The sequence below is a fragment of the Pleurodeles waltl genome, chromosome 2_1 (genome assembly GCF_031143425.1).
Source record: "Pleurodeles waltl isolate 20211129_DDA chromosome 2_1, aPleWal1.hap1.20221129, whole genome shotgun sequence".
In the NCBI taxonomy this organism is placed as follows: Eukaryota; Metazoa; Chordata; class Amphibia; order Caudata; family Salamandridae; genus Pleurodeles; species Pleurodeles waltl.
The window spans coordinates 48,159,710-48,187,303 of NC_090438.1; the positions used below are offsets into that span (position 1 = coordinate 48,159,710).

A 27,594-nucleotide genomic window follows, 5' to 3' on the forward strand; every position below is an offset into this window, starting at 1 on the left:
GGGCAGAGGCTGACTTACTTGGGCCTCTTCTCTGTCACACTATGTGCAGAGGCTGGCTTCCCTGGGTCTCTTCTCTATCACACTATGTGCAGAGGCTGGCTTCCCTGTGTCTCTTCTCTGTCACACTATGTGCAGAGGCTGGCTTACTTGGGCCTCTTCTCTATCACACTATGGGCAGAGGCTGGCTTCCTTGGGTATTTTCTCTGTCACACTATGTGCAGAGGCTGGCTTCCCTGGGTCTCTTCTCTATCACACTATGTGCAGAGGCTGGCTTCCCTGTGTCTCTTCTCTGTCACACTATGTGCAGAGGCTGGCTTACTTGGGCCTCTTCTCTATCACACTATGGGCAGAGGCTGGCTTCCTTGGGTATTTTCTCTGTCACACTATGTGCAGAGGCTGGCTTCCTTGGGTATTTTCCCTGTCACGCTATGTGCAGAGGCTCACTTCCTTGGGTATTTTCTCTGTCACACTATGGGCAGAGGCTGGCTTCCTTGGGTCTCTTGTCCGTCACACTATATGCAGAGGCTGGCTTCCCTGGGTCTTTTCTCTGTCACACTATGTGCAGAGGTTGGCTTCCCTGGGTGTCTTCTCTGTCACACTATGGTCAGAGGCTGGCTTCCCTGGGTCTCTTCTCTGTCACACTATGTGCAGAGGCTGGCTTCGTTGGGTCTCTTCTCTGTCACACTATGGGCAGAGGCTGGCTTCCTTGGGTCTCTTCTCCGTCACACTATGGGCAGAGGCTGGCTTACTTGGGCCTCTTCTCTGTCACACTATGTGCAGAGGCTGGCTTCCCTGGGTCTCTTCTCTATCACACTGTGGGCAGAGGCTGGCTTCCCTTGGTCTCTTCTCTGTCACACTATGTGCAGAGGCTGGCTTCCTTGGGTCTCTTCTCCGTCACACTATGGGCAGAGGCTGGCTTCCCTGGGTCTCTTCTCTGTCACACTATGTGCAGAGGCTGGCTGCCCTGGGTCTCTTCACTGTCACACTGTGGGCAGAGGCTGGCTTCCTTGGGTCTCTTCTCCGTCAACCTATGGGCAGAGGCTGGCTTCTCTGTGTCTCTTCTCTGTCACACTATGTGCAGAGGCTGGCTTCCCTGGGTCTCTTCTCCGTCACACTTTGGGCAGAGGCTGACTTACTTGGGCCTCTTCTCTGTCACACTATGTGCAGAGGCTGGCTTCCCTGGGTCTCTTCTCTATCACACTATGTGCAGAGGCTGGCTTCCCTGTGTCTCTTCTCTGTCACACTATGTGCAGAGGCTGGCTTACTTGGGTCTCTTCTATGCCACACTGTGGGTAGAGGCTGGCTTCCCTGGGTCTCTTTTCAGTCACACTATGTGCAGAGGCTGGCTTCCTTGGGTCTCTTCTCTGTCACACTATGTCCAGAGGCTGGCTTCCCTGGATCTCTTCTCTGTCACACTATGTGCAGAGGCTGGCTTCCATGGGTCTCTTCTCCGCCACACTGTGGGCAGAGTCTGGCTTCCCTGGGTCTCTTCACTGTAACACTGTGAGCAGAGGCTGGCTTCCCTGGGTCTCGTCTCTTTCACACTATGGGCAGAGGCTGGCTTCCCAGGGTCTCTTCTCTTTCACACTGTGGGCAGAGGCTGGCTTCCCTGGGTGTCTTCTCTGTCACACTATGTGCAGAGGCTGGCTTCCTTGGGTCTGTCCTCTGTCACACTATGTGCAGAGGCTGGCTTCCTTGGGTATTTTCTCTTTCACACTATAGGCAGAGGCTGGGTTCCCGGGGTCTCTTCTCTGTCACACTATGGGCAGAGGCTGGCTTCCTTTGGTCTCTTCTTCGTCACACTATGTGCAGAGGCTGGCTTCCCGGGGGCTCCTCTCTGTACACTATGGGCAGAGGCTGGCTTCCCTGGGTCTCTTCTCCGTCACACTATGGGCAGAGGCTGGCTTCCCTGTGTCTCTTCTCTGTCACACTATGGGCAGAGGCTGGCTTCCCTGGGTCTCTCTCTATCACACTATGGGCAGAGGCTGGCTTCCCTGGGTCTCTTCTCTGTCACACTATGGGCAGAGGCTGGCTTCCCTGGGTCTCTTCTCTATCACACAATGGGCAGAGGCTGGCTTCCCTGGGCCTCTTCTCTGTCACACTATGTGCAGAGGCTGGCTTCCCTGGGTCTCTTCTCCGTCACACTATGGGCAGAGGCTGACTTCCCTGTGTATCTCCTCTGTCACACTATGGGCAGAGGCTGGCTTTCCTGGGTCTCTTCTCTATCACACTATGGGCAGAGGCTGACTTCTCAGTGTCTCTTCTCTGACACACTATGTGCAGAGGCTGACTTCCCTGTGTCTCTTCTCTGTCACAATATGTGCAGAGGCTGGCTTCCCTTGGTCTCTTCTCCATCACACTATGGGCAGAGGCTGGCTTCCCTGGATCTCTTCTCTGTCACACTATGGGCAGAGGCTGGCTTCCCTGTGTCTCTTCTCTGTCACACTATGTGTAGAGGCTGGCTTCCCTTGGTCTCTTCTCCATCACACTATGGGCAGAGGCTGGCTTCCCTGGATCTCTTCTCTGTCACACTATGTGCAGAGGCTGGCTTCCTTGGGTCTGTCCTCTGTCACACTGTGTGCAGAGGCTGGCTTCCTTGGGTCTGTCCTCTGTCACACTATGTGCAGAGGCTGGCTTCCTTGGGTATTTTCTCTGTCACACTATGGGCAGAGGCTGGGTTCCCGGGGTCTCTTCTCTGTCACAGTATATGCAGAGGCTGGCTTCCCTTGGTCTCTTCACCGTCACACTATGGGCAGAGGCTGGCTTACTTGGGCCTCTTCTCTGTCACACTATGTCCAGAGGCTGGCTTCCCTGGGTCTCTTCTCTGTCACACTATGTGCAGAGCCTGGCTTCCTTGGGTCTCTCCTCCGCCACACTGTGAGTAGAGGCTGGCTTCCTTGGGTCTCTTCTCCGCCCCACTGTGGGCTGAGGCTGGCTTTCCTGGGTCTCTTCCCTGTCACACTGTGAGCAGAGGCTGGCTTCCCTGGGTCTCTTCTCCGTCACACTATGTGCAGAGGCTGGCTTCCCTGGGTCTCTTCTCCGTCACACTATGGGCAGAGGCTGGCTTCTCTGTGTCTCTTCATTGTCACACTATGGGCAGAGGCTGGCTTCCCTGGATCTCTTCTCTGTCACACTATGTGCAGAGGCTGGCTTCCCTGGATCTCTTCTCTATCACACTATGTGCAGAGGCTGGCTTCCCTGGGTCTCTTCTTCGTCACACTATGGGCAGAGGCTGGCTTACTTGGGCCTCCTCTCTGTCACACTGTGGGCAGAGGCTGGCTTCTCTGTGTCTCTTCAATGTCACACTGTGAGCAGAGGCTGGCTTCCCTGGGTGTCTTCTCTGTCACACTATGTGCAGAGGCTGGCTTCCTTGGGTCTCTTCTCCGCCACACTATGGGCAGAGGCTGGCTTCCCTGGGTCTCTTCTCTTTCACACTGTGGGCAGAGGCTGGCTTCTCTGTGCCTCTTCTCTGTCACACTGTAGGCAGAGGCTGGCTTCTCTGTGTCTCTTCACTGTCACACTGTGAGCAGAGGCTGGCTTCCCTGGGTCTCTTCTCTGTCACACTATGTGCAGAGGCTGGCTTCCTTGGGTCTCTTCTCCGTCACACTGTGGGCAGAGACTGGCTTCCCTGGGTCTCTTCACTGTCACACTATGTGCAGAGGCTGGCTTCCGTGGGTCTGTCCTCTGTCACACTGTGTGCAGAGGCTGGCTTCCTTGGGTCTGTCCTCTGTCACACTATGTGCAGAGGCTGGCTTCCTTGGGTATTTTCTCTGTCACACTATGGGCAGAGGCTGGGTTCCCGGGGTCTCTTCTCTGTCACACTATAGGCAGAGGCTGGCTTCCCTTGGTCTCTTATCCGTCACACTATGGGCAGAGGCTGGCTTACTTGGGCCTCTTCTCTGTCACACTATGTCCAGAGGCTGGCTTCCCTGGATCTCTTCTCTGTCACACTATGTCCAGAGGCTGGCTTCCCTGGATCTCTTCTCTGTCACACTATGTGCAGAGGCTGGCTTACTTGGGTATTTTCTCTGTCACACTATGGGCAGAGGCTGGGTTCCCGGGGTCTCTTCTCTGTCACACTATAGGCAGAGGCTGGCTTCCCTTGGTCTCTTCTCCGTCACACTATGGGCAGAGGCTGGCTTACTTGGGCCTCTTCTCTGTCACCCTATGTCCAGAGGCTGGCTTCCTTGGGTCTCTTCTCTGTCACACTATGTCCAGAGGCTGGCTTCCCTGGATCTCTTCTCTGTCACACTATGTGCAGAGGCTGGCTTCCATGGGTCTCTTCTCCGCCACACTGTGGGCAGAGGCTGGCTTCCCTGGGTCTCTTCACTGTAACACTGTGAGCAGAGGCTGGCTTCCCTGGGTCTCGTCTCTGTCACACTATGGGCAGAGGCTGGCTTCCCAGGGTCTCTTCTCTTTCACACTGTGGGCAGAGGCTGGCTTCCCTGGGTCTCTTCTCCGTTACACTGTGGGCAGAGGCTGGCTTCTCTGTGCCTCTTCTCTGTCACACTGTGGGCAGAGGCTGGATTCTCTGTGTCTCTTCTCCGTCACACTATGGGCAGAGGCTGGCTTCCTTGGGTATTTTCTCTGTCACACTGTGGGCAGAGGCTGGATTCTCTGTGTCTCTTCACTGTCACACTGTGAGTAGAGGCTGGCTTCCCTGGATCTCTTCTCTGTCACATTATGGGCAGAGGCTGGCTTCCTTGGGTCTCTTCTCCGTCACACTATGGGCAGAGGCTGGCTTCCCTGGGTCTCTTCTCCGTCACACTATGGGCAGAGGCTGGCTTCCTTGGGTATTTTCTCTGTCACGCTGTGGGCAGAGGCTGGCTTCTCTGTGTCTCTTCACTGTCACACTGTGAGTAGAGGCTGGCTTCCCTGGATCTCTCCTCTGTCACACTATGTGCAGAGGCTGGCTTCCTTGGGTCTCTTCTCCGTCACACTATGTGCAGACGCTGGCTTCCCTGGGTCTCTTCACTGTCACACTGTGAGCAGAGGCTGGCTTCCTTGGGTCTGTCCTCTGTCACACTGTGTGCAGGGGCTGGCTTCCTTGGGTCTGTCCTCTGTCACACTATGTGCAGAGGCTGGCTTTCTTGTGTATTTTCTCTGTCACACTATGGGCAGAGGCTGGCTTCCCTGGGTCTCTTCTCTGTAACACTATGTGCAGAGGCTGGCTTCCTTGGGTCTGTCACACTGTGTGCAGAGGCTGGCTTCCTTGGGTCTGTCCTCTGTCACACTATGTGCAGAGGCTGGCTTCCTTGGGTATTTTCTCTGTCACACTATGGGCAGAGGCTGGGTTCCCGGGGTCTCTTCTCTGTCACACTATAGGCAGAGGCTGGCTTCCCTTGGTCTCTTCTCCGTCACACTATGGGCAGAGGCTGGCTTCCCTGGGTCTCTTCTCTGTCACACTATGGGCAGAGGCTGGCTTCCCTGGGTCTCTTCTCTTCCACACTGTGGGCAGATGCTGGCTTCCCTGGGTCTCTTCTCCGTCACACTGTGGGCAGAGGCTGGCTTCTCTGTGCCTCTTCTCTGTGACACTGTGGACAGAGGCTGGCTTCTCTGTGTCTCTTCACTGTCACACTGTGAGCAGAGGGTGGCTTCCCTGGGTCTCTTCTCTGTCACACTATGGGCAGAGGCTGGCTTCCCTGGGTCTCTTCACTGTCACACTATGTGCAGAGGCTGGCTTCCCTGGGTCTCTTCTCCGTCACACTATGGGCAGAGGCTGGCTTCCCTTGGTCTCTTCTCCGTCACACTATGTGCAGAGGTTGGCTTCCCTGGGTCTCTTCTCTGTCACACTATGTGCAGAGGTTGGCTTCCCTGGGTGTCTTCTCTGTCACACTATGGTCAGAGGCTGGCTTCCCTGGGTCTCTTCTCTGTCACACTATGTGCAGAGGCTGGCTTCCTTGGGTCTCTTCTCTGTCACACTATGGGCAGAGGCTGGCTTCCTTGGGTCTCTTCTCCGTCACACTATGGGAGAGGCTGGCTTACTTGGGCCTCTTCTCTGTCACACTATGTGCAGAGGCTGGCTTCCCTGGGTCTCTTCTCTATCACACTGTGGGCAGAGGCTGGCTTCCCTTGGTCTCTTCTCTGTCACACTATGTGCAGAGGCTGGCTTCCTTGGGTCTCTTCTCCGTCACACTATGGGCAGAGGCTGGCTTCCCTGGGTCTCTTCTCTGTCACACTATGTGCAGAGGCTGGCTGCCCTGGGTCTCTTCACTGTCACACTGTGGGCAGAGGCTGGCTTCCTTTGGTCTCTTCTCCGTCAACCTATGGGCAGAGGGTGGCTTCTCTGTGTCTCTTCTCTGTCACACTATGCGCAGAGGTTGGCTTCCTTGGGTCTCTTCTCCATCACACTATGTGCAGAGGTTGGCTTCCTTGGGTCTCTTCTCCGTCACACTATGGGCAGAGGCTGGCTTCCCTGGGTCTCTTCTCCGTCACACTATGGGCAGAGGCTGGCTTCTCTGTGTCTCTTCTCTGTCACACTATGTGCAGAGGTTGGCTTCCTTGGGTCTCTTCTCTGTCACACTATGTGCAGAGGCTGGCTTCTCTGTGTCTCTTCTCTGTCACACTATGTGCAGAGGCTGGCTTCCCTGGGTCTCTTCTCCGTCACACTTTGGGCAGAGGCTGACTTACTTGGGCCTCTTCTCTGTCACACTATGTGCAGAGGCTGGCTTCCCTGGGTCTCTTCTCTATCACACTATGTGCAGAGGCTGGCTTCCCTGTGTCTCTTCTCTGTCACACTATGTGCAGAGGCTGGCTTACTTGGGCCTCTTCTCTATCACACTATGGGCAGAGGCTGGCTTCCTTGGGTATTTTCTCTGTCACACTATGTGCAGAGGCTGGCTTCCCTGGGTCTCTTCTCTATCACACTATGTGCAGAGGCTGGCTTCCCTGTGTCTCTTCTCTGTCACACTATCTGCAGAGGCTGGCTTACTTGGGCCTCTTCTCTATCACACTATGGGCAGAGGCTGGCTTCCTTGGGTATTTTCTCTGTCACACTATGTGCAGAGGCTGGCTTCCTTGGGTATTTTCTCTGTCACGCTATGTGCAGAGGCTGACTTCCTTGGGTATTTTCTCTGTCACACTATGGGCAGAGGCTGGCTTCCTTGGGTCTCTTGTCCGTCACACTATATGCAGAGGCTGGCTTCCCTGGGTCTTTTCTCTGTCACACTATGTGCAGAGGTTGGCTTCCCTGGGTGTCTTCTCTGTCACACTATGGTCAGAGGCTGGCTTCCCTGGGTCTCTTCTCTGTCACACTATGTGCAGAGGCTGGCTTCGTTGGGTCTCTTCTCTGTCACACTATGGGCAGAGGCTGGCTTCCTTGGGTCTCTTCTCCGTCACACTATGGGCAGAGGCTGGCTTACTTGGGCCTCTTCTCTGTCACACTATGTGCAGAGGCTGGCTTCCCTGGGTCTCTTCTCTATCACACTGTGGGCAGAGGCTGGCTTCCCTTGGTCTCTTCTCTGTCACACTATGTGCAGAGGCTGGCTTCCTTGGGTCTCTTCTCCGTCACACTATGGGCAGAGGCTGGCTTCCCTGGGTCTCTTCTCTGTCACACTATGTGCAGAGGCTGGCTGCCCTGGGTCTCTTCACTGTCACACTGTGGGCAGAGGCTGGCTTCCTTGGGTCTCTTCTCCGTCAACCTATGGGCAGAGGCTGGCTTCTCTGTGTCTCTTCTCTGTCACACTATGTGCAGAGGCTGGCTTCCCTGGGTCTCTTCTCCGTCACACTTTGGGCAGAGGCTGACTTACTTGGGCCTCTTCTCTGTCACACTATGTGCAGAGGCTGGCTTCCCTGGGTCTCTTCTCTATCACACTATGTGCAGAGGCTGGCTTCCCTGTGTCTCTTCTCTGTCACACTATGTGCAGAGGCTGGCTTACTTGGGCCTCTTCTCTATCACACTATGGGCAGAGGCTGGCTTCCTTGGGTATTTTCTCTGTCACACTATGTGCAGAGGCTGGCTTCCCTGGGTCTCTTCTCTATCACACTATGTGCAGAGGTGGCTTCCTTGGGTCTCTTCTCCGTCACACTATGGGCAGAGGCTGGCTTCCCTGGGTCTCTTCTCTGTCACACTATGTGCAGAGGCTGGCTGCCCTGGGTCTCTTCACTGTCACACTGTGGGCAGAGGCTGGCTTCCTTGGGTCTCTTCTCCGTCAACCTATGGGCAGAGGCTGGCTTCTCTGTGTCTCTTCTCTGTCACACTATGTGCAGAGGCTGGCTTCCCTGGGTCTCTTCTCCGTCACACTTTGGGCAGAGGCTGACTTACTTGGGCCTCTTCTCTGTCACACTATGTGCAGAGGCTGGCTTCCCTGGGTCTCTTCTCTATCACACTATGTGCAGAGGCTGGCTTCCCTGTGTCTCTTCTCTGTCACACTATGTGCAGAGGCTGGCTTACTTGGGCCTCTTCTCTATCACACTATGGGCAGAGGCTGGCTTCCTTGGGTATTTTCTCTGTCACACTATGTGCAGAGGCTGGCTTCCTTGGGTATTTTCTCTGTCACACTATGTGCAGAGGCTGGCTTCCTTGGGTATTTTCTCTGTCACACTATGGGCAGAGGCTGGCTTCCTTGGGTCTCTTCTCCGTCACACTATGTGCAGAGGCTGGCTTCCCTGTGCCTCTTCTCTATCACACTATGGGCAGAGGCTGGCTTCCTTGGGTATTTTCTCTGTCACACTATGGGCAGAGGCTGGCTTCCCTGGGTCTCTTCTCTATCACACTATGGGCAGAGGCTGGCTTCCCTGGGTCTCTCCTCTTAGTTCAGGTGCAGATCATGACCTCTCTGGAACTCTTTGTTGTCACACGGAGAAGAGAGGCAGGCCACTTTCTGTTTACTTTGGTGCAGAGCTTGGCCTCTCTGGACCTCCTCGATGTCCCACTGGCTTAGTTTCTTCCTGTTGTTGAAATGTTCTATATCATATGGACCTTTTGGGGGATAACATTAGGTGGGACATATAGGGCCTGATTCAGATCTCAGCGGAGGGAATGTATATGTCACAAACGTGACGGATATCCCGTCTACCGTATTAAGATTCCCATAGGATACAATAGGATTGTAATACGGCGGACGGGGTATCCGTCACATTTGTTAAGGAGTATTTGCCTCCTCCGAATCTAAATCAGGCCCATAGTGTGGTTTAGAATGTGGAAAAACAAAATGTCTCTCTTTTCCGATGCCATTGAGAAACTCTTCCCAAGTAATTCTTGTTCTCTTCGTTGCAGGTTTGATCTGCTGGGCGCGCCTCCTGTGGACCTGTGATTCGTCAAAATGAAAGCAGTCCCCTCAGATTGTGTCCTTCACCTCAATCCAGCTCATTCCTGACCGTCCTAGGACCCCCTTGGGCACCAGTAGTAGTTTGCTTGCAGGTCTGTGGTGTGTGTCCATCCACATGGAGCCCCCAGGGGTGTGGTTTAACAGGTGAGCTCCACCCACCCTGCAGCCTCCCAATGGCCGCCCCGTGGTACCATCATGACATCAGCCGGGTCCAAGCGGAGGACTTGTTAGCCAAAGCCGGGAAGGATGGGAGCTTCCTTGTTCGCGACAGTGAATCCGTGCCCGGAGCATACGCCCTGTGCCTGCTGTAAGTAACATTAGCATTATTTTCTACTAGTTGTGTGGCTCCCATGTCTGGTGTAACCCAAAGCCACATCTGTTGGAACCTCTGCTCACCTGCCTGACACACCTTCTCCATGTACCTTGCCCTGCTGGTCACACAATGCTCAGTTTCCTTCTTTCCACTTCTGTACACACCCTCAACTGGCAACACTTGTCTTTGCAGCAATACTACAAATAAAACCTCACCTGAAATGTGACCCTTCGCAGCTTATTTGAGGACTATAGTTTGGGGCCAACCCACACACTTTCATGAAAATGTGAAAAATTTCTTACCAGGCATAATTTACTTATTTTTTTGTATCAAATATTTCATTGGCATAAATTAAGCACCAAAAAAGAAATATCAGAGAATTCAATGACATGCAAGTCCAGCATAAATCCCTAGTAAGATACAAATGCTGCTTGCAATACAGGCACCAATACTAAACGTTACTAAAATATAAAAAAGGAAGAAAAAAAGATGTACAGGAGAGAGAAAGTAAGCTATAGATGGAGAGAAGAAAAGAAGGGAAAAAGAGAAGGAGAAAAAAGAAGGGAGGGGAGATGAAACTACAAAGCATGGGCGAGAGGGCACTTCTATGCTCACTCACATAGCATGAGTTAGGTTTATAGATTATGCATGGTGTAAACGTATCATGTGTGGTTTACAAAACCAAACACAATTTCCCCCACAAGCCTTATCCCGATTCAGGAGCAGCAAAATGCAAAATGAAAAAGGTTTGATTTTTCCAGCACATACTAGGTATAGTTTTTCATTGGCGACAGAGTTCATATTGTAGGAAAAATAGATAAACTTTCATTTTCTATTGTTTCCTCAACTTTCCAAGGCAAAATTCCTAGCATGCATAAGGCTGAATTAGGAATTAGTACTTTAATATCAGAAAATGATCACAATCAGTTCTTATATTTTTGTTTTTGAACCTCAGCAACAGGATTTAGAATTTGCTCCTTTGTGGACGTGGAGAAGAGCATATTCCCTTTTTGTTTACTCTTCTACACCTTTTAGAGAGCATCCTTGCTCGTTCGTTCCCAATTGTAATTTAATTGCGCATAAGATATGGATTCTTGCACTCTGGGCATCTCACACTTAAGCGAGTCAATCGCATTCCTGCTTTTTTGTGATAAAGGCAAATTTTACTAGTGTAAAGTGTGCATACTTTGTTGACATAGGAAATTTAGGTTCAGAATGCATCTTACGTGAATCAACTCATTTCTTGAACATAGTGAGAAATACAGGTGTGCTACAGGCATAACCGTTGGATGGAAAGCCTTTATGAAAGGATGCTCGTTGAGTCCACACGAAAATAGTTCTGACATTGATGACTCCTTTTTAAGTTCAATCATAGAAGGGGTGCCTAAGCATTGTTTTTCATTATGCCCCTGCATGGGTGAGAGCTTTAAAAGGATAGTAAGCCAAGCTTGGCTGGCTGGAATACATGGGACTCAGAGGAACACAGGCAGTCCTGTTGAAGAGAAGCTGTGCTCCTTTGTGTAAGAGGCACATCGGCCCACTGCCTGATGACAAGGTCAATAAAGCTTGCAAATAATTATAATTATTAATTGGTACCAGTTTGACTTCATCAGGGCTCATCGATTCATTATACAAACATAATTCTGCTAATGCCTCCAAGTTTCAGTGCTTCATAACTACTAATCCGTCAATGACGGATTAACTGAGTGCACTCGCTTTACGTTGCACACAAGTTACCGAAACACGGTACCACCAATGTTAAGGGGTAGACGATCTCATAAAAATTGGCACTTGTAAAGGGTTGAGGATTCCTACTGATGAGTTGTTATGGAAATTAACTGAGCACTGAAACTTGGAGGCATTACCAGAGCTATGTTTGCATAATGAATCGATGAGCCCTGATAAAGTCATTGGGTTACTCCCAGTAGACAAAACACGTGTTGGCTGAAGATTGGCTGTTACAGATGACTGATGCGGAAAATTTGCTATATTGATGTGAATTAAGAGGTAGACACACAGACTGCATAAGGACTATATAAGTTTGGGCGTATGCCTTAAACTGTATCCTATATGTCTTCGTCACGGGAGTCTAAAAATCATGGATAATTTGTTGTTCTTGTACCATTGATTCAGCTGTTTAAACATCACCAATTGTTTATATTTGGCTGAAACCTATCTATTTTATTATATATGTTTATTAATCCATGCTCAGGGCCCGGCAGTTTCAGCTAATCATGCATCAGTAAGTACTTTAAATATTGTACAGCGAGTGTCGTAATGTACGTGATGCAATGAAGAGTTAGGCGGTCATTCTGACCCTGGCGGTCAAAGACCGCCAGGGCGGAGGACCGCGGGAGCACCGCCGACAGGCCGGCGGTGCTCCAATGGGGATTCCGACCGCGGCGGTAAAGCCGCGGTCGGACCGGCAACACTGGCGGTCTCCCGCCAGTGTACCGCCGCCCCATTGAATCCTCCAATGCGGCGCAGCTTGCTGCGCCGCCGAGGGGATTCCGATCCCCCCTACCGCCATCCAGATCCCGGCGGTCCGACCGCCGGGATCCGGATGGCGGTAGGGGGGGTCGCGGGGCCCCTGGGGGCCCCTGCAGTGCACATGCCACTGGCATGGGCATTGCAGGGGCCCCCGTAAGAGGGCCCCTAAATGTATTTCACTGTCTGCTGCGCAGACAGTGAAATACGCGACGGGTGCAACTGCACCCGTCGCACAGCTTCCACTCCGCCGGCTCGATTCCGAGCCGGCTTCATCGTGGAAGCCTCTTTCCCGCTGGGCTGGCTGGCGGGCGGTCGTCCGCCCGCCAGCCCAGCGGGAAAGTCAGAATTACTGCCGCGGTCTTTCGACCGCGGAACGGTAACCTGACGGCGGGACTTTGGCGGGCGGCCTCCGCCGCCCGCCAAGGTCAGAATGAGGGCCTTAATGCCAGATTGCCCCTAAGGGGAACAAGAGTTCTTTTGTTGCTACAATATTACATTAACTGCTCCACGTGGATATAGGTATAATATACCTTTCAATCATATCCCATTGCGATTCTCTTATCAACTGTCCCCCTTGTAACTCAGTGTTACTTATCTGTCCTCAAGATGGCCTGGGTGTGTTTCCCATATGGCCTGTCACTTGGATATTATCCCAATCCTTACTCCATTCTTCCCAGTGACCTTAAATTATTTAATACTGTTCAATCACTGTCTTAAACTCACAAATGTACATAAAGTTCTTCCTCAGCATTGAGTCCAAATGGGATTTTGGTCTGTAGCCTAATAATGATATGTGATTCCATCCTTTGTAATTTCTGCATTCTATCGCCTCCTCTCTCGTCCCTTTGCATGTGCATTACCAAAATATTTAATGGATTTCCAATTGACATTGGATTGTTGTTGGAAATGTTTAACCATCGCATAGCTCAGATCTTTATTCTCCACAGCTCTGACATGTTCCAATATACGTTTTTTGGGACATATGGTGCTGTCTACATACTTCAAACCACATTGGCACTCAATCAAATAGACCACAAAGTTGATGTCACAGGTGCTCTTCTGGTTAATGGAGATTTTTTACCTTTATAATCCTCAATTTATTTGATATTATTGCCAATACAACATGCTTTGCATCTATTGCATTTGAAGAAGCCCCCATTTTCTCTATTGAGCCATGTTCGTGGTTTGCTCATAGTAAAGTGGCTCTTCACCAACTTGTTCTTTAACAATGGTACCTTTTTATAAGTTAAATTTGGTGCAGAGTCCATCTGCTGGCTATTATCCAGATAACATCAAACAGCTCCCACTTGCAGAAAGCTGAGTTTTCATCTGTTTCCCTGCACGCAAATATGTGTGCAGGGAAACAGATGAAAACATTGCTCCTGCAAGCAGGGAGCTGCAATTTAAAGCAGCTCTCTGCTTGCGGGAGCAATGCCGGCTCCCGCAGGAGTCAGGAGCCGGCTGGGAGCACGGCAGCCTTGAGGCTCCCCCGGCGGTCCCCATAGGCTATTTTGCGTGCCCTTGGCACACTTGCAGATATGGCTGGGCTCCGGGGGAAGGGGTCTATGGGACTGAAATCAGCCTAGGGAGGAGGGCAACATCACCCCTTCCCTTTTGGAAAAAGTATTTGGCCTTGGGAATGTGGTATTCCAAGGGCCCCGGGGGTCCTTGTGGCCCCCTTTATAAATATTTTTAATAGTATCCCTGGGGAGGTGGTGGCCCCAGGGACGTGGTAGGGTCAGCACGCCCCCTCCACATAATTATAAAGTGAAAATACAGCAAAAACAGGTGGAGAATGCCAAAGACGTTCGCACATCGACATTGGTTTGTCAAATGTTCATTAGTAATAGTCTTTTTCGAGCAACAGCTAGTAATGGGTGCCAGGCTAGCCGTGCACCTGCCACCTCAGGTGTCAAAGGAACACCCACTGGAACCAGTGAGTGGTAGCCTGTGTAATTAGAACAAAAGGCTAGGGCACACCCAAAGTATAACTTCGTATGGTAGATCCAAGTGGTGCTTCATGAATTGAATCAACGTCCAGCAGATAGGTGATCCATTAAAGCTTTAAATACGAATCTTAAACGCGGGAGCAGTGTTCCTCGATTAATACCGACGCGACCTGCATGGGTATACTTTGGCTACTACTTGGCTTATCATAGCCTTTTCTTGCTAATACATTCAACTTGATTGACTCATCGATCGACTTACATCATCCTAATGGATTCTTGGGACTCTGTTGCATCTTACTTTGACTTATATATATCTGCAAGCCAAAGCCTTGACAAAGTCTTGAAGACGATACACGTGTCGGCTGTTTTTGCTGTTTGGTACTTTATGTGGTCACTTGATTGGAATACTGACCATTGTGTGCTCACCTGTGATAAATATCGAGTGTCACCTATCTGTTGGACGTTGATTCAATTCATGAAGCACCACTTGGATCTACCATACGAAGTTATACTTTGGGTGTGCCCTAGCCTTTTGTTCTAACATAATTATAAAGTGTAGCCCCAGGGAGTTGGTTGTCCCCTGGGCCCAGGGGGTCCATGCACCCCCATATATTTTTTGAATGTTGTCCAGGAGAGGTGGTGGTCCCCAGGGAACAAGGGGGTTCTGCGAGGGCCCCCCTACTTTTATTTAATGTGAAGCCCTGTGGAGGTGGTGGTCCCTGGGGGGGGCGCATGGCCCCTCCATATATTTTTTAAATGTTGCCCCAAGGAGGTGGTGGGCCCCGGGACGATTCTGTGGGCGCCCCCCTAATTTATTTTTATGTGAAGCCCCAGGGAGGTGGTGGTCCCGCAGGCCAGTGGGGGCATGCAGCACCCCCAATAATTTGTTTTTACTGTTGTCCCGGGGAAGTGATAGCCCTGGGACTAGGGGGTGGTCTTTGTTGCCCCACCCCTAAGTTATTTTTATTATGTAGCCCCAGGGAGGTGGTGGTCCCCGGTTCCCTGCAGCCCCCCTAAATATATATATTTAATGCTGCCCCCTTTAAGCTTCAAACTCCTTTGGCCATGTGTGGCACAGGGTTTAGAGCTTAAACTGGGTTGACCGCAGACCCTGCGGCCAATCCCTGCCTCGCACGGCCAAAGTCCGTGCCTGGTTGGTGTGGTTATAGGGGTTGGTTGCAGGGCCAAGCCCACCGTGCATGGTTGAAGGCCATGTGTGGTGTGTGTTTGGGTGATTATAGGGGGTTGGCAGCAGGCCAGGCCATGAGAGCAACCTCCGCCACGTATGTTTAAAATGTGAGCCTAAATATAGCGTGGAAACATGGATTGATGAATATATATTCATACGGAAGTTAAAATTGGAAAAATTCTATGCCACACGACCACCAGGCACAACATATTGGGAAACAAATGTGAATCAAACTACATTTGTTGATCTACGCACTGACCAGATCCCAGAGATTAAAACGTTATTTGATTTAATGCAAAATTTACAGGACGAGGACATGTCTGAATTGGAAATTCTTGAAGATTTGGGCATAGACACGAACAGTCATAAATATAGTGATTTTAAGTAAAAATCGAAGTTTTGTCCTTCACTAGCACCGGGTAACAAAGTTGATGTTTTTGCTGAGCTTGTCATCTCAGATTTGGAGAAAGTGAACCAATGTCATTGTGGAAAACTAGAGAATCTAACTCAAAATGAACGAAAAGCATTGCATGACTTGGCCAGGAGTGACAAAATAATAATCAAGCCTGCGGATAAGGGAGGCAATATAGTGATCCTCAACTTCCAGGATTATATGAAAGAAGCAAATAGACAGTTAAGAGATGAGAGCAACTTCAGGAAACTATCAAAAAACCCCATCAAACAAATGACTACGGATTTGAATTCTAACCTCCAACATTGGCATCAAGAGCTCATTTTAAATGATGATGAATATAAATACACGAAAATGGAAAATCCCACCAAAACGACTATATATTTTTTACCAAATTACCCAAATCAGTGAACAATTCTCCGGAAGACCAATTGTGTCTTCCTGTGATTCACTTTACGAGAAGGTCTCAAACTATGTAGATTACTATCTTGCCTCCATTGTTAAGACACTGAGGGCACGTGGCGGTCTGACCGCAACATTACAACTGCGTCGAAAGCACCATGGTCGGACCGCCGGCACTGCCAGGTTGCCACCTGTCGACAGCCTTGCAGTCTCGGCCATTGTAATCCACCAGGGCAGCGAAGCTTGCAGGGATTTCGAGTCCCATTTCCGCCAGCCTTCGCATGGCGGTAGCCCCGCCATGCAAAGGCTGGCGGAAAGGGGTGCCGGGGGCCCCTGCACTGCCCATACACTTGGCATGGGCAGTGCAGGGGCCCCCATGGAAAGCCCAGTCACACTTTCAACTGCCCGAATTACGGGCAGTGGAAAGCTCAACGGGTGCTGCTGCGCCTGCCACACCGCCACATTGGCGCTGGCTCGATTACGAGCCGGCCTCAATGTTAAGGCCCTGCGGTGAACTCCTAATAGGGCTGGCCCTGTTCTGGCCGCACAGGCAGCCTGATGGCGGTACGAGTTTGGCCGCCCGCCAAACTCATACTGAGGGCCTGAGTTCCTATATCAAATATTCTGGAGATTTTTTAAGAATACTTGCAACACATGCTGGAATGAGGAATATTTATTAGTGACAATTGACATCGATAACACATGAAATCGGTCTTGCACCACATGAATACTTTTTGAAACAGCGCAACATAGGAACACACACGAATGCTTCTCTTCATGATAGAATTATGCTTGAGAAATAACATCTTTTTCTTTAATCATGAGATCTACCATCCATTGTGTGGAACAGCTATGGGCATTTCTCTATCACCCAACTATGAGAACTTAACTATGGGATGTTGGGAGAAGGAAGTGGCATGAATTGAAGAGAAAGACAATTATATGGAAAAAATCATCCTTTGGGTCAGATACGTAGACGATCTCTTTGTAATCTGGCATGGTACATTGGAAGACTTCATAGTGTATTTTTCAATCCTAAACTCGAATGAATTAGGGTTAAGATTTACATGTGACACCAGTCGGGAACAAGTTCACTTTCTTGATCTTATAGTATATGTGCAAGATGGCCAATTCAAAACTAATCTTAATCGGAAAGAGACAGCTACAAATAGTGTACTACACGGCAATAGTTTTCCTCCTAAAGCATTATTTAACAGCATACCATATGGAGAATACTAGTACAGATGCGCAGGAATTGTTCCAATGATGGGGACGTACAAATGAAATGTCAAGAAACCATACAAAGATTTAAAGCAAGAAGGGTCAAGCAAAGTGTTCTAAGCAACAGCATTGAAAATAATATGATTAAAGTGGAAACAATACTCTGATTGCAGGTGCTGAGACACATAACAAATTGGATAAAGAACAATCCCTGAGAATAATTGCCACCTACAGCAAAGAAAGTGAAACTATATATATAATTTTGCAGAAACATTGGAACTTAACAACCAACGAGCCCTAGAGTTGGTAATAAACCTCAACTAACCTTTTGAAAAGTACCATCATTAAAAGACAGGTTGGTTAGAAGCCATTTTTCCCAAAGTAAGAATGACAATTCGTTAACGCAACAACAATACAGTTTCATTAAATATGGGAGCTATAAGGCATGTAGCGTAGGTTAGAAAACGTAAATGTTTGTTACAGTAAATGTAATTGAATGCTCACGTGATTTGAAATACATTAGGAAAACCACCTGCATGCTTACAAAAAGGATCTTGGAACATATTAGAGCGTTGAAACATAAAGATCAAACATATACAGTAGTAAAACATCTGTGCCGTCATCAGAATTTAACTTTGAAATATTTTCGATATTATGGGACTGACCAAATACCAGAGCACGAAAAAGGCGGTGACAGAACAAAAAAAACTATGGCAACCCGAATCCAAATACATTATTCAATTAAGAACTAAGACTCCTTTTGGCTTGAACTTTGATGAAGAACTTCATGTTCATTTATAATTATTGCTTTGTTGTGAATCTCGTTTTCAAATTGGAAAGAGCCAAATAATTGTCCTAAAACTAGCTTGACTCAATAGGGAGTCCTTTCAGCCAGTTCCAAGATGTTGAGTAATCTTATTAATAATTTGGGAATGAAACTATAAGACACAGGACTAATTTTAGTGTCAAAGGTGTTAGGAGACAATATCAGTTTGTACTCTGTTTAATCATTATTTAGGAAATGTGACACAATGATTTTACTAATTGTGAATTATTTAAAGTTTGTTTACAAAATGATAATGTAGATAATTTTTACGCTGATAAAATGTATGCATGATTGAATTAATAGACACAAGTTTCACAAAAACAATAATATTCATGAGTGTTTTGGTACTATACCGTCACTGACAAAACTGTCTCATTACAGAATCGGCGCGGGTGAATATATTGTAATGGGTCTCTGGTTGAAATAATGGACTGAGATGTTTACAATGCGGAGTGACTGTTGCGCCATTGGACTAACAGAAATCCGACATTCCGTTCCGCTTGTTTTCATGTATATATTTTGTTTTATTTGAATGGTATAATGTATATAACTACAAGATCCATAATGCCTCATTATGGGCATAATGGACATTAGTTTAAAAGTCAAACATTAGTGGAAGGACTCACCTACCATGAAAAAGACTGCGGAGGTCGAAACGCGTCTGTGTGTGTAGTTGCATTTTCTATATTTCAATAAAGAATTATTATGAAGTTCACTATATATATATATATATATATATATATATATATATATTTGGGAGGAACATTCTGTGTGACAGTAAACTTTTTTACAACTGGCTGGAAGTGTCCTGACCTTTTCTTTGACTACAAGGAAATGCTTGGTATATTTTATGGAAATTCCCGAATCCATGGTCGGACCACCACGTTTATGAGCCTCAGTACTTCGGGATTTGTTGGGCGATATATATATATATATATGCGTGTAAGAGATTTTAGCCCTAAATAGAGATTTCATACTATCTGAAGCGTTGTGCATGGATGGGTTTGCAGTTTCCTTATTCTATTGACACCTAGGGAATTGCTGACGTGTTATTTATTTTAATATTTTCTAAAGAGCTGGCTTTTGATGGACTGGCAGCTCATATTGCAGTACTCTCTCGCTCATGTGTCCCCTGCGGCTGCTCAGCCCAGACTCCCATACAATGCGCCAAGTATGCCAGCTTCAAGGAGCTCTCTTCATTGTGGGAAGATACAGTCAGCACAGAAGGTGAGATTAAATGTGGGCGAGCCACTGCAAGCTCGGGCCGGGCTTGAAGCCTGGCTGAGCTCGAGGTCCCGTTGAAACCTCGAGGCCACATCGGCCCGAGCTTGCAAGTGTCTTCCTCCTGCCGCTTTTCTTCGACTCAGGATGTGGTCTTAGGGTCAGAGCTGCCGACTTTGGAACAGGGAAACCAGGTTTGAGTCTCGGCGTTGATTCAACATCCTGTGATATCCACATGCCTTTAAAATATTAACATGGCCTTGCAAAACATAACTGGTGTCCATGTAAAGCGCTCCAATACCTTCAGGTCGAGTTTTCACCAATTGAAAAATGCACAAAGAGGTAAAAAAACAAAAGCGCTACCATAATAAGGAAAGACATTTAGGTAACCATTGGCTGATTTGTGCTTAATGAAAGGGAAAAAAAACTGGATAAATCGTGGTTTTCCGACTTATAATGTGCGATAGTAGGTAAATCTATCTCCCCAATACTCCTTTTTAGTTGAGCATAGCAGCGCTCAAGCGCTGCTTTTCTGATGTGCTGGTATGTATCTGAGCTTTTACCGCACACCCATCACCATCACTCGTTCATGGGCTTGCCCTTCAAAAATCCTTTATTTTCGTTGGTAAATGTTTTACGTTTGTGCCTCCTTGGGTTGGTTTAGTTACCCCCTTGGACCTCGCCCCTGTTACACGGCTGATTGCACTTTTGCTGATACGTTTGACTGCGAGCGAACTTCTTTTTCCTTTTGTGTGCTGCTTCACGCTGATGCCTGGCGCTTTGAATCATCTCACTTATGTGAAACTGTTTTACTTTTCATTTTCATTTTCAATTTATGTGGCGAGAAAAGTCCGGTTAGGAGTTTACAACGCTAATAGCTCTAACTCGAACAAATGCGAGACCCGTTGGATTGCAAATGCTTGTTTTTCAGTAAAAGCACTTTCAAATACGTGAGGTCAGAACACCAGTTGTACAAACCCTATTGTGTTTGATTCAATAAATTATAATTTTGTTCTGTAATAATCTGGGCCACATACCGTGTTTACATGACAACTCTCTTACCTCGGTTCACTAATGCTTCATGTTTTAAAACTATCACTTTTAATAATTATATTGTGATGCATTAATGTCAACGCTTCCAAATGTCGATACACGTTTTTGAATTTTAAAGGCACTTTCCGTTGTCAGTCTAATGGTTCAATTAAAGTAAACCAAGACTACAAATCCCAGCATGCATGGTTCTGTTAACCATAAGCCTAGGATCGGAAAGAGGGTGCCCCTGTGACATAGAGTTATCTTAACAGTGACATCGATTACACTCTGAAGGACGGGGCTCTGAATTCAAACTCTCCAGGAGTCACAAAAACTTCTCTCTCAGCACTGGCACACTTGGGATACATAGCCATCTGTGGGACAGCTAATGTTTTTGGAGAGGGTAGAGTGAGAAGCGATGTTTACTAAATTGTTATTTAGTTTTGCTGAAGCAGAGCCTAGAGGCACGCCAGCCGCCGTGCGGCGCATCAGTCTGTGTATCCATCCGGTTGTCTGATGTCCATGTGTTGTGACGTCGGGGGTGCGGTGGCTTCACCACAACACCAGCTCGTGTGCTGACTCACCGACTCCTGATGCAGGCCAGACACAGGAAGCCAGGCTAATTCAAACCGTGACAGGCCGGGAACCAGATCAGGCACAAATGCTGCAACAGCCAATCAGAGTCCTTCCCCAGAGCTTGAGGTCCCACCCGCAGGCTGTCCTTGGGATCTGCTCTGAAGTTTGCCCCTAATATTGATCATATAGGAAGCACCATTCACTACACTTGGTGTCACAGCAAACAAACCAAATTGTGTAGTTTCAAATTTATCAACTGCAGAAGGATGAAAGGCTGTGCTGGCCAGGTGGGACTTTGAACTCAGGGCCTACATATCACACAAAATGCAACTTACTCCATGAGGCATCTAGTTTCTTGGTGTATAAATAAACCAAGCTCAATGGCATCTAACTTATCAACACCAAAATGATGAAATGCTGAGTTGGCCCTGTAGGAATTTGTAACGTGTTATGTCTTGGCGGGAAAGTAACGAGACTGAATACCCTGTTAAAAAGCCCACCGGCTGACAACGCAACTGGCCGATTTTAGGCGTATTTCGTAACTTCCTGCTGCGTCTGTGATGCTTGAAGAGCTAATTAACACACAGCCATCCTCTTACTTAGAACAGCACAGACTTCTTCAGCCTTGGCAAACTGGGTTTAGAGCACAGCACGGAGACTGCACTGGTCGAAGTGGCGGACTATTAAATTGGCACTAGATCAGGGTAAACAGATCACCCGGGTCCTGTTGGATTTATCCACAATATTCAATACTGGTCCCCACACCCTCCTGCTACAACCTCTGCAGGGCATTGGGTGGTTGGCTCCGCTGTGGGTGGTTCCGCTCATCTCTGCAGACTCACAGTTTGGCTGCCACAAAGTCTTCGGAGCCAAAAATGTTTAACTGCGGCGTGCCACAGGGCTCGGCTTTCAGCCCAACCCTTTACAATAGTAAAGCCTCATCAGTGGAATCCTTTGGGGTCCATCTTATAGCTGACGCAGATGACACTCAGCTCCTTCTTTCAGTGGACGAGGGCAGTGCTTAATTTGTGCTTGTTGTTTCCGGTACTGAGCACCGGATCTCATTTTTGAGGGCCGGGGCTTATTCTTCTTCCTCAAGCATTTGCTGTGAGCAAAAGACACATATGGGAAAGACGGAGGAAGAGAAAAACGAAAACGCGTCAGAAAGGGAGAAAGCAGAAAGCTGCAAGAGTGAGGTGAAGGGGCAGGGAGTGGCTGTAAACGGATTAAAGAGGCCGAGATGGCTTCAGGATTGCGCTGCCACAGTATTCTGTGCGCGCACATTTAATTGCAGCACCCGCGTGTTTAAGAGGAGGGCTTTGGGCATTGACACGATTTTATTTAGAAATTAAGCACTGGTCACGAGGATACCTCGAAATCCTGCGAAGCCTTTAACATCTGTTTGGCAGCCGTTTTCAAGTGGATGGGGGCCAGCAATCTTCAGTGTAACACTGGAAAACAGAAATCATGCTTTTTGGCTCGCCTGTGCCAAATTTGGACCAGGAATGCAGGACAGAGTGGGCTGAACGACCCCCGCCACTCTGGCTCAAACTCTAGGGTTTGAGTTTCATCCTAACCTCTCCATGCGCTGCCAGATCTCTACTGTAGTTGGGTCATGTTTTCGTATTACTAAGGTTGTTAAAAACGTCTCTGAGACTTCTTCTTTTCCAGACAGAGGACAGTAATCCATGCTGTAATGACGTCACGCATAGATTATGCTAATGTCTTCTACCTGGGTCTGCCTGTCTGCCCAGGAGATTGCAGATTGCCCAGAATGCAGCAGCTAGACTGCTTTTAAAAGTGTCTAGGCGCCTGTCAATTGCTCCCCGTTTGAAGGCGCTCCATTGGCTACCTGTGAAGGAGAGAGTTTCATTTAACGCACTAGTATTGGGTCACAGGGCCTTTTATGGCACAAGCCCCCACTTTCTTTCCATGAGGTTATAGCATCATCATCTGTCTGGAGCCCTCCATTCCTCTGAGACCAATTTATTCTCGGTGCCAAGGATCAAAACAAGAAGTGGGGAGGGGCGTCCTTCTCCTAGCTTGCAGCTCGAGCATGGCGCATATCGCTTTAGGAAAGCTGTGAAAAGTTGGCTATTCGATCAGGCCTTTTGAGGGCTTTACTTGGTGGGTGGAGTGAATGGTTGCAGTTTATTTAGCGCCGAGAACCTGTTGAGTAGCTGTTTGCGCTTTATACATTTTTGATTGATTGATTGATTGGCTGGACGTCTGCACTATCAGTCATGTAGGTTTAATTGCCTAGACACCGGGCAGACTTCAGAAGGTCCGGTATTGTATTGTATTGTATTGTATTGTATTGTATTGTATTGTATTGTATTGTATTTATATAGCGCTTACTACCCCTGACGAGGCGTCAAAGCGCTTTTCGGTGAGTAGCACGCTACTCTGGAACCCAACAAGAATTAGTGATGGAATAGTATCAGGAAATAATGAGTACAGTTTTAGTATTATTATGAGTTAATTTGAGCCGCAGATATGAGAGTTTGTTAGTTAGATTCTGGAATAATGGAGGGGTGGAGGAGGAAAGAAATCCAGAAGTGTTAATTGGGAGTATATCCTTCATTTACTCAACCCAAAGGCTTGGGTTGAGTAAAGGGGGATGGAGGAGGGAAGAGTATGTGGAAGGGTTAGGGAGAGCACAGTGAGATAAATGCAGGAGAATTTAGTATGGTTGTGTGGGAGGTCACGGTAGTAGAGTGAGGTTTGGTGAGTTAGATGTGGAAGTGGAGGGAAGAGCTTAGGCAGAGTTATTTAGGAGATGAAAGTAGTAGAGAGGATTTGGAATGAGTCAGAGTGGGAATGGAGGATAGTTTGATAGAGACATGACATATGATGATGGGTAGATAAGTGTGATAAGATGAGAGCAGGAATTTATAGATATCCAGTATAACAACCCACCCCGGATCCATGCAATGACCCACGAACATGCCAAGCACAGAAACAACATATACACATACATACATACATACATATATATACATACACACAAACACACACACATACAAACACACATGAATACACACACATATGCACATACAATACATAATTAGAACCATGGGTAAAATATACTTGGTCAAACAGGTTTAAAGAGTGTGTGTGTATTTTATTATTATGACATAGTAGCGATACATATTTTCTAAAGAACTATACAAAACTAGAAATATACACATAATCAGAAAACATATTTATCAACATAGGCATATGCAGTCCATAGTTGTTTGAATATGGTGGTTATGAAGGAAAGAGCCAACTCTTGAGTAGTTTTCTGAAGACAAGAAAGTTATTTGTGGCTCTTATAGTTGGGGTAATGAATTCCATAGTTTGGCTGCTTGAACGGAGAAGGATGTACCACCTATAGTCTTTTTCTTCTATGGTGGTGTTCTAAGGCGGGGTGCCAATCTTGAGTGGAGGTTTCTTTGTTGGATGTATTTGGTTATTTTGTTTCTGATAAAAAGTGGTCCTGTTCCATGTATAGCTTTGTGGGTGAGACAAAGCAACTTGAAGGAGCATCTTCTGGCAACGGGTAACCAGTGTAGTGCTCTCAAGGCAGGGGAGATGTGGACTTGCGGCTTTACATGTAATAGTAGCCTGGCTGCGGAATTCTGGATACGTTGTAGTTTTTTCATAATAGATAGAGATGATCCATGGTAGAGGCCATTTGCATAATCCAGTTTGGATAGTACAAGCGAGATAATAGCTTGCACTTTGTGTGGAAATCCGAGTTGGGGGAAGATGCGTCGTAAAGTCTTCAAGGTGATGAAGCTTGTTCCTGCTAATTTCTCCACTTGGGCATTCATAGTTAACTTGGTATCTATGGTGATTCCTAGGTTTTTAACTTCCTTGGATAATTGAGGAGGTGGTCAGAGATCGTCAGGCCTGACGCACAGAGGATCATAATTTTTCCAGTCACCACATATAAGTATTTCTGTTTTGGAGGTATTTAGTTTGAGATGGCTCCAGGTTATCCACTGATCCATGGCTCTGAGGCAACTGAAGAACTGTGAGTTTTCAATGTTTGTGGGGCATTCTAATTTAAGTAGTATTTGTGTGTCATCTGCATAGTTGCAGCATGTGAGATGGACATCATTGATCAGTTCTGGTAAAGATATCATGTAGATGTTGAAAAGCAAAGGTTAGATGATTGACCCTTGGGGGACCCCTGCTTTTGTGAGGTAGGGTTCGGACGAGAAGGGGGGCGAGTGGATGATATTCGATCTTTTTTGAAGATAGGAAGTAATCCAGTCGAGAGCAGTCCCTTGTATGCCGGCTTCGTGGAGTCTTTGAGTTAGGGTGTCATGGTCAACCGTATCAAAGGCAGCCGAGAGGTCCAAGAGAACTAGTGCAGCAACTCCATTGCAGTCGCCTGTGTTTTTAAGATTATCCCAGATTCCTGTGAGTGCTGATTCAGTGCTTCTTCCTGGGCGCAATCCAGTTTGGAAGTCTAAAAGTATAGAATTGTCTTCAATGAATTGTGACATCTGGGCGAATGCTGCTCTTTTTATCAATTTGCCCAGGAAAGGTCCATTTGTGATTGGTCTGTAGTTGTTGGGGTCCTGCGGGTCTAGGTATGTTTTCTTTAATAACGGTCGTATGTATGCCTTTTTCAGGTCTGTAGGAAAAGTTCCTGTAGTTAAAGAGTTGTTGATGATTCTTCTTACAGGTGTGGCAGGAGAAGCAGATAAAAGAATGTTCTTGAAGATTTGTGGTAGGCAAGGGTCAGAAGGGCAACCAAAAGGTCTGCTTGCTTCGACCAAATCCATAAATTCACCTTGGGATATTTGTTTGAAGAACTGTAGAGGTTGGGTTGGTTTATTCTTAGAGGGTATTTTAGGAAAGGGGTTGGTGCTGATGGTTTTCTTCTGTTTTAAATAGGAGTCCAATGTGTCTGCCTTGGTTGTGTAGTGAATTGCCAATTTGTTTGTGAAATATTGAGTAGTGGGATGACTTCCTTCCATACATGTAGGTTTTTTAAGTTCATTGAGAATTTTATAAAATTCCTTGGTTGCAGATTGAGCAATTTGAAATCTGTCTGAGTAGTATCTTTTTTTAGCTTTTTTGATTGATGGATTGTATATTCTGTTAAGTTTGTGTAGCTACAGTTTGTCTTGACTGTTGTTTGTTTTGAGCCAGGTCTGCTGCAACTTTCAGATTTGTTGCTTTATCTTTTTAAGATCTGTGTTTCTCCAAGATGTTGGTTTTCTTTTATCATGTTTAGTTTTTCTGAGTGGTATTAGGATATCAAAAGCTTCCTGTAGCCACTCATAAAGTTTTGGCACAGAATTAATTGTATCTAGATCTGTGTTGGCTGTTAGTTGTGTTTCTAAGTCATTCAAATTGAGTTTGCTCCATGGTCGATAGGTGTATGTATGTAAGTAGTTGTGGGGTGTGTTGATTTGTGGAGTTGGATGTCGGAAAGTTATCAAATGGTGGTCTGACCAAGTGATTGGCGTGATGCTATGAATAGTAACTAGTTCAGGCTTAGCAAAAATGACATCTAGGATGTGTCCAGTGATGTGTGTAGGATTGTGTACAATCTGATGTAGGTTCAATGCGACTAGGCCAGTGGTGATAGCTTTTGGATGGGGCATTTTGGGTTTGTCAAACCAAATGTTTAGATCCCCAAGAATGTATAGGTTGGAGTATAGTGTAATGAGGTTTGAGACTGCGTCTAGAAAAGCATCTGGGAATGTGGAGTTGTTAGGTGGAGGTCTGTAAAGGAGGAGAAAGTTACAGGAGGAAGTTGGAGTAGGGTGGCATCTGGTAAGGAGGGCTTCACAAACTTGTATGGAGATGTTGCCTGTTTTACTGAGGTTCAATGCCTGTTTGAATATAATAGCTAGTCCACCTCCTCTCTTGCCTATACGGTTTTGTATGATGGTTTGATAGCCTGGAGGAATGGCTTCGTGCAACACTGGGGCCATGTCATCTCCCAACCAGGGTTCACTTATGAATAGTAAGTCAGGTTGTGTGTCTGTGAGCAGGTCATAGATGTGATGCTTGTTTTTTGAGAGTGATCGAGCATTTATGAGCTGGCAGTTTAGAAAAGGTGTGTTAGTGGTAGTGTTGTTTTGTTTAGGAGAAGTGTAAGTAGTATAATGTGAGCTTGAAGCAGGAGTGTTGCTAGTTGTGATAACTGTTTGAGGCTGACAATAGTCTTGCTTTTCAATATAGTGTTCCTCTTCCAGCAGGTTAAGGAGGCATTTTGTTGGGTCTGAGTGTGTGGGTGGTGGACTTGGTGGCTGAGAGAGCCATGAAGAGTGTACTGTTTTTTGTAGGGTAGTCCTATTATGTAATAGACAGACAGGCTGAATCCACACTTCCAAGCTAGCAGAGTCTACTTTCCAGGTAAGGGAGAGATTGTTTAAAAAATAAACACTGGAATACTGCTGGGTGCGCACTCTGAAATCGGGCTTTTTAAAGGCAAAAAAACAGGGGGGCAAGCAGTTTTTAAACACAATTTAATTCACAGAAACAGATTAAAACAGTCTCCTAAAAACACACTCTGCAAGACGTATGTAGCCTTTTTACTTAGAAGAAAAAGGGGGAGGGGGTTTATGTGCCACAAACTAGTAAGGCAATTCACACAGTCACGGCAAAAACACATTTTTAAAAAACACCACTTTAAAAGAGGCCAGGCTGCCTGAAACACAGAGAGTCCACAGTAAAACAGACA

General features: G+C 47.3%; 1 protein-coding gene across 3 annotated transcripts in view; it reads left to right on the forward strand.

The window, feature by feature from the left end:
• LOC138261141 (phosphatidylinositol 3,4,5-trisphosphate 5-phosphatase 2-like) overlaps nucleotides 1–27,594 on the forward strand; it is a 446,236-nt gene that overhangs the window by 121,187 nt on the left and 297,455 nt on the right. For 2 of the 3 annotated variants that reach the window (XM_069209833.1, XM_069209843.1), the window contains exon 1: nucleotides 9,307–9,576. In XM_069209833.1, the coding sequence (XP_069065934.1) occupies nucleotides 9,443–9,576 (134 nt within the window). In that variant the 5' untranslated portion in view covers nucleotides 9,307–9,442. Of the gene's footprint in view, nucleotides 1–9,217; nucleotides 9,577–27,594 lie in introns of those variants that run through there. The other variant, XM_069209825.1, reaches the window with a different exon arrangement.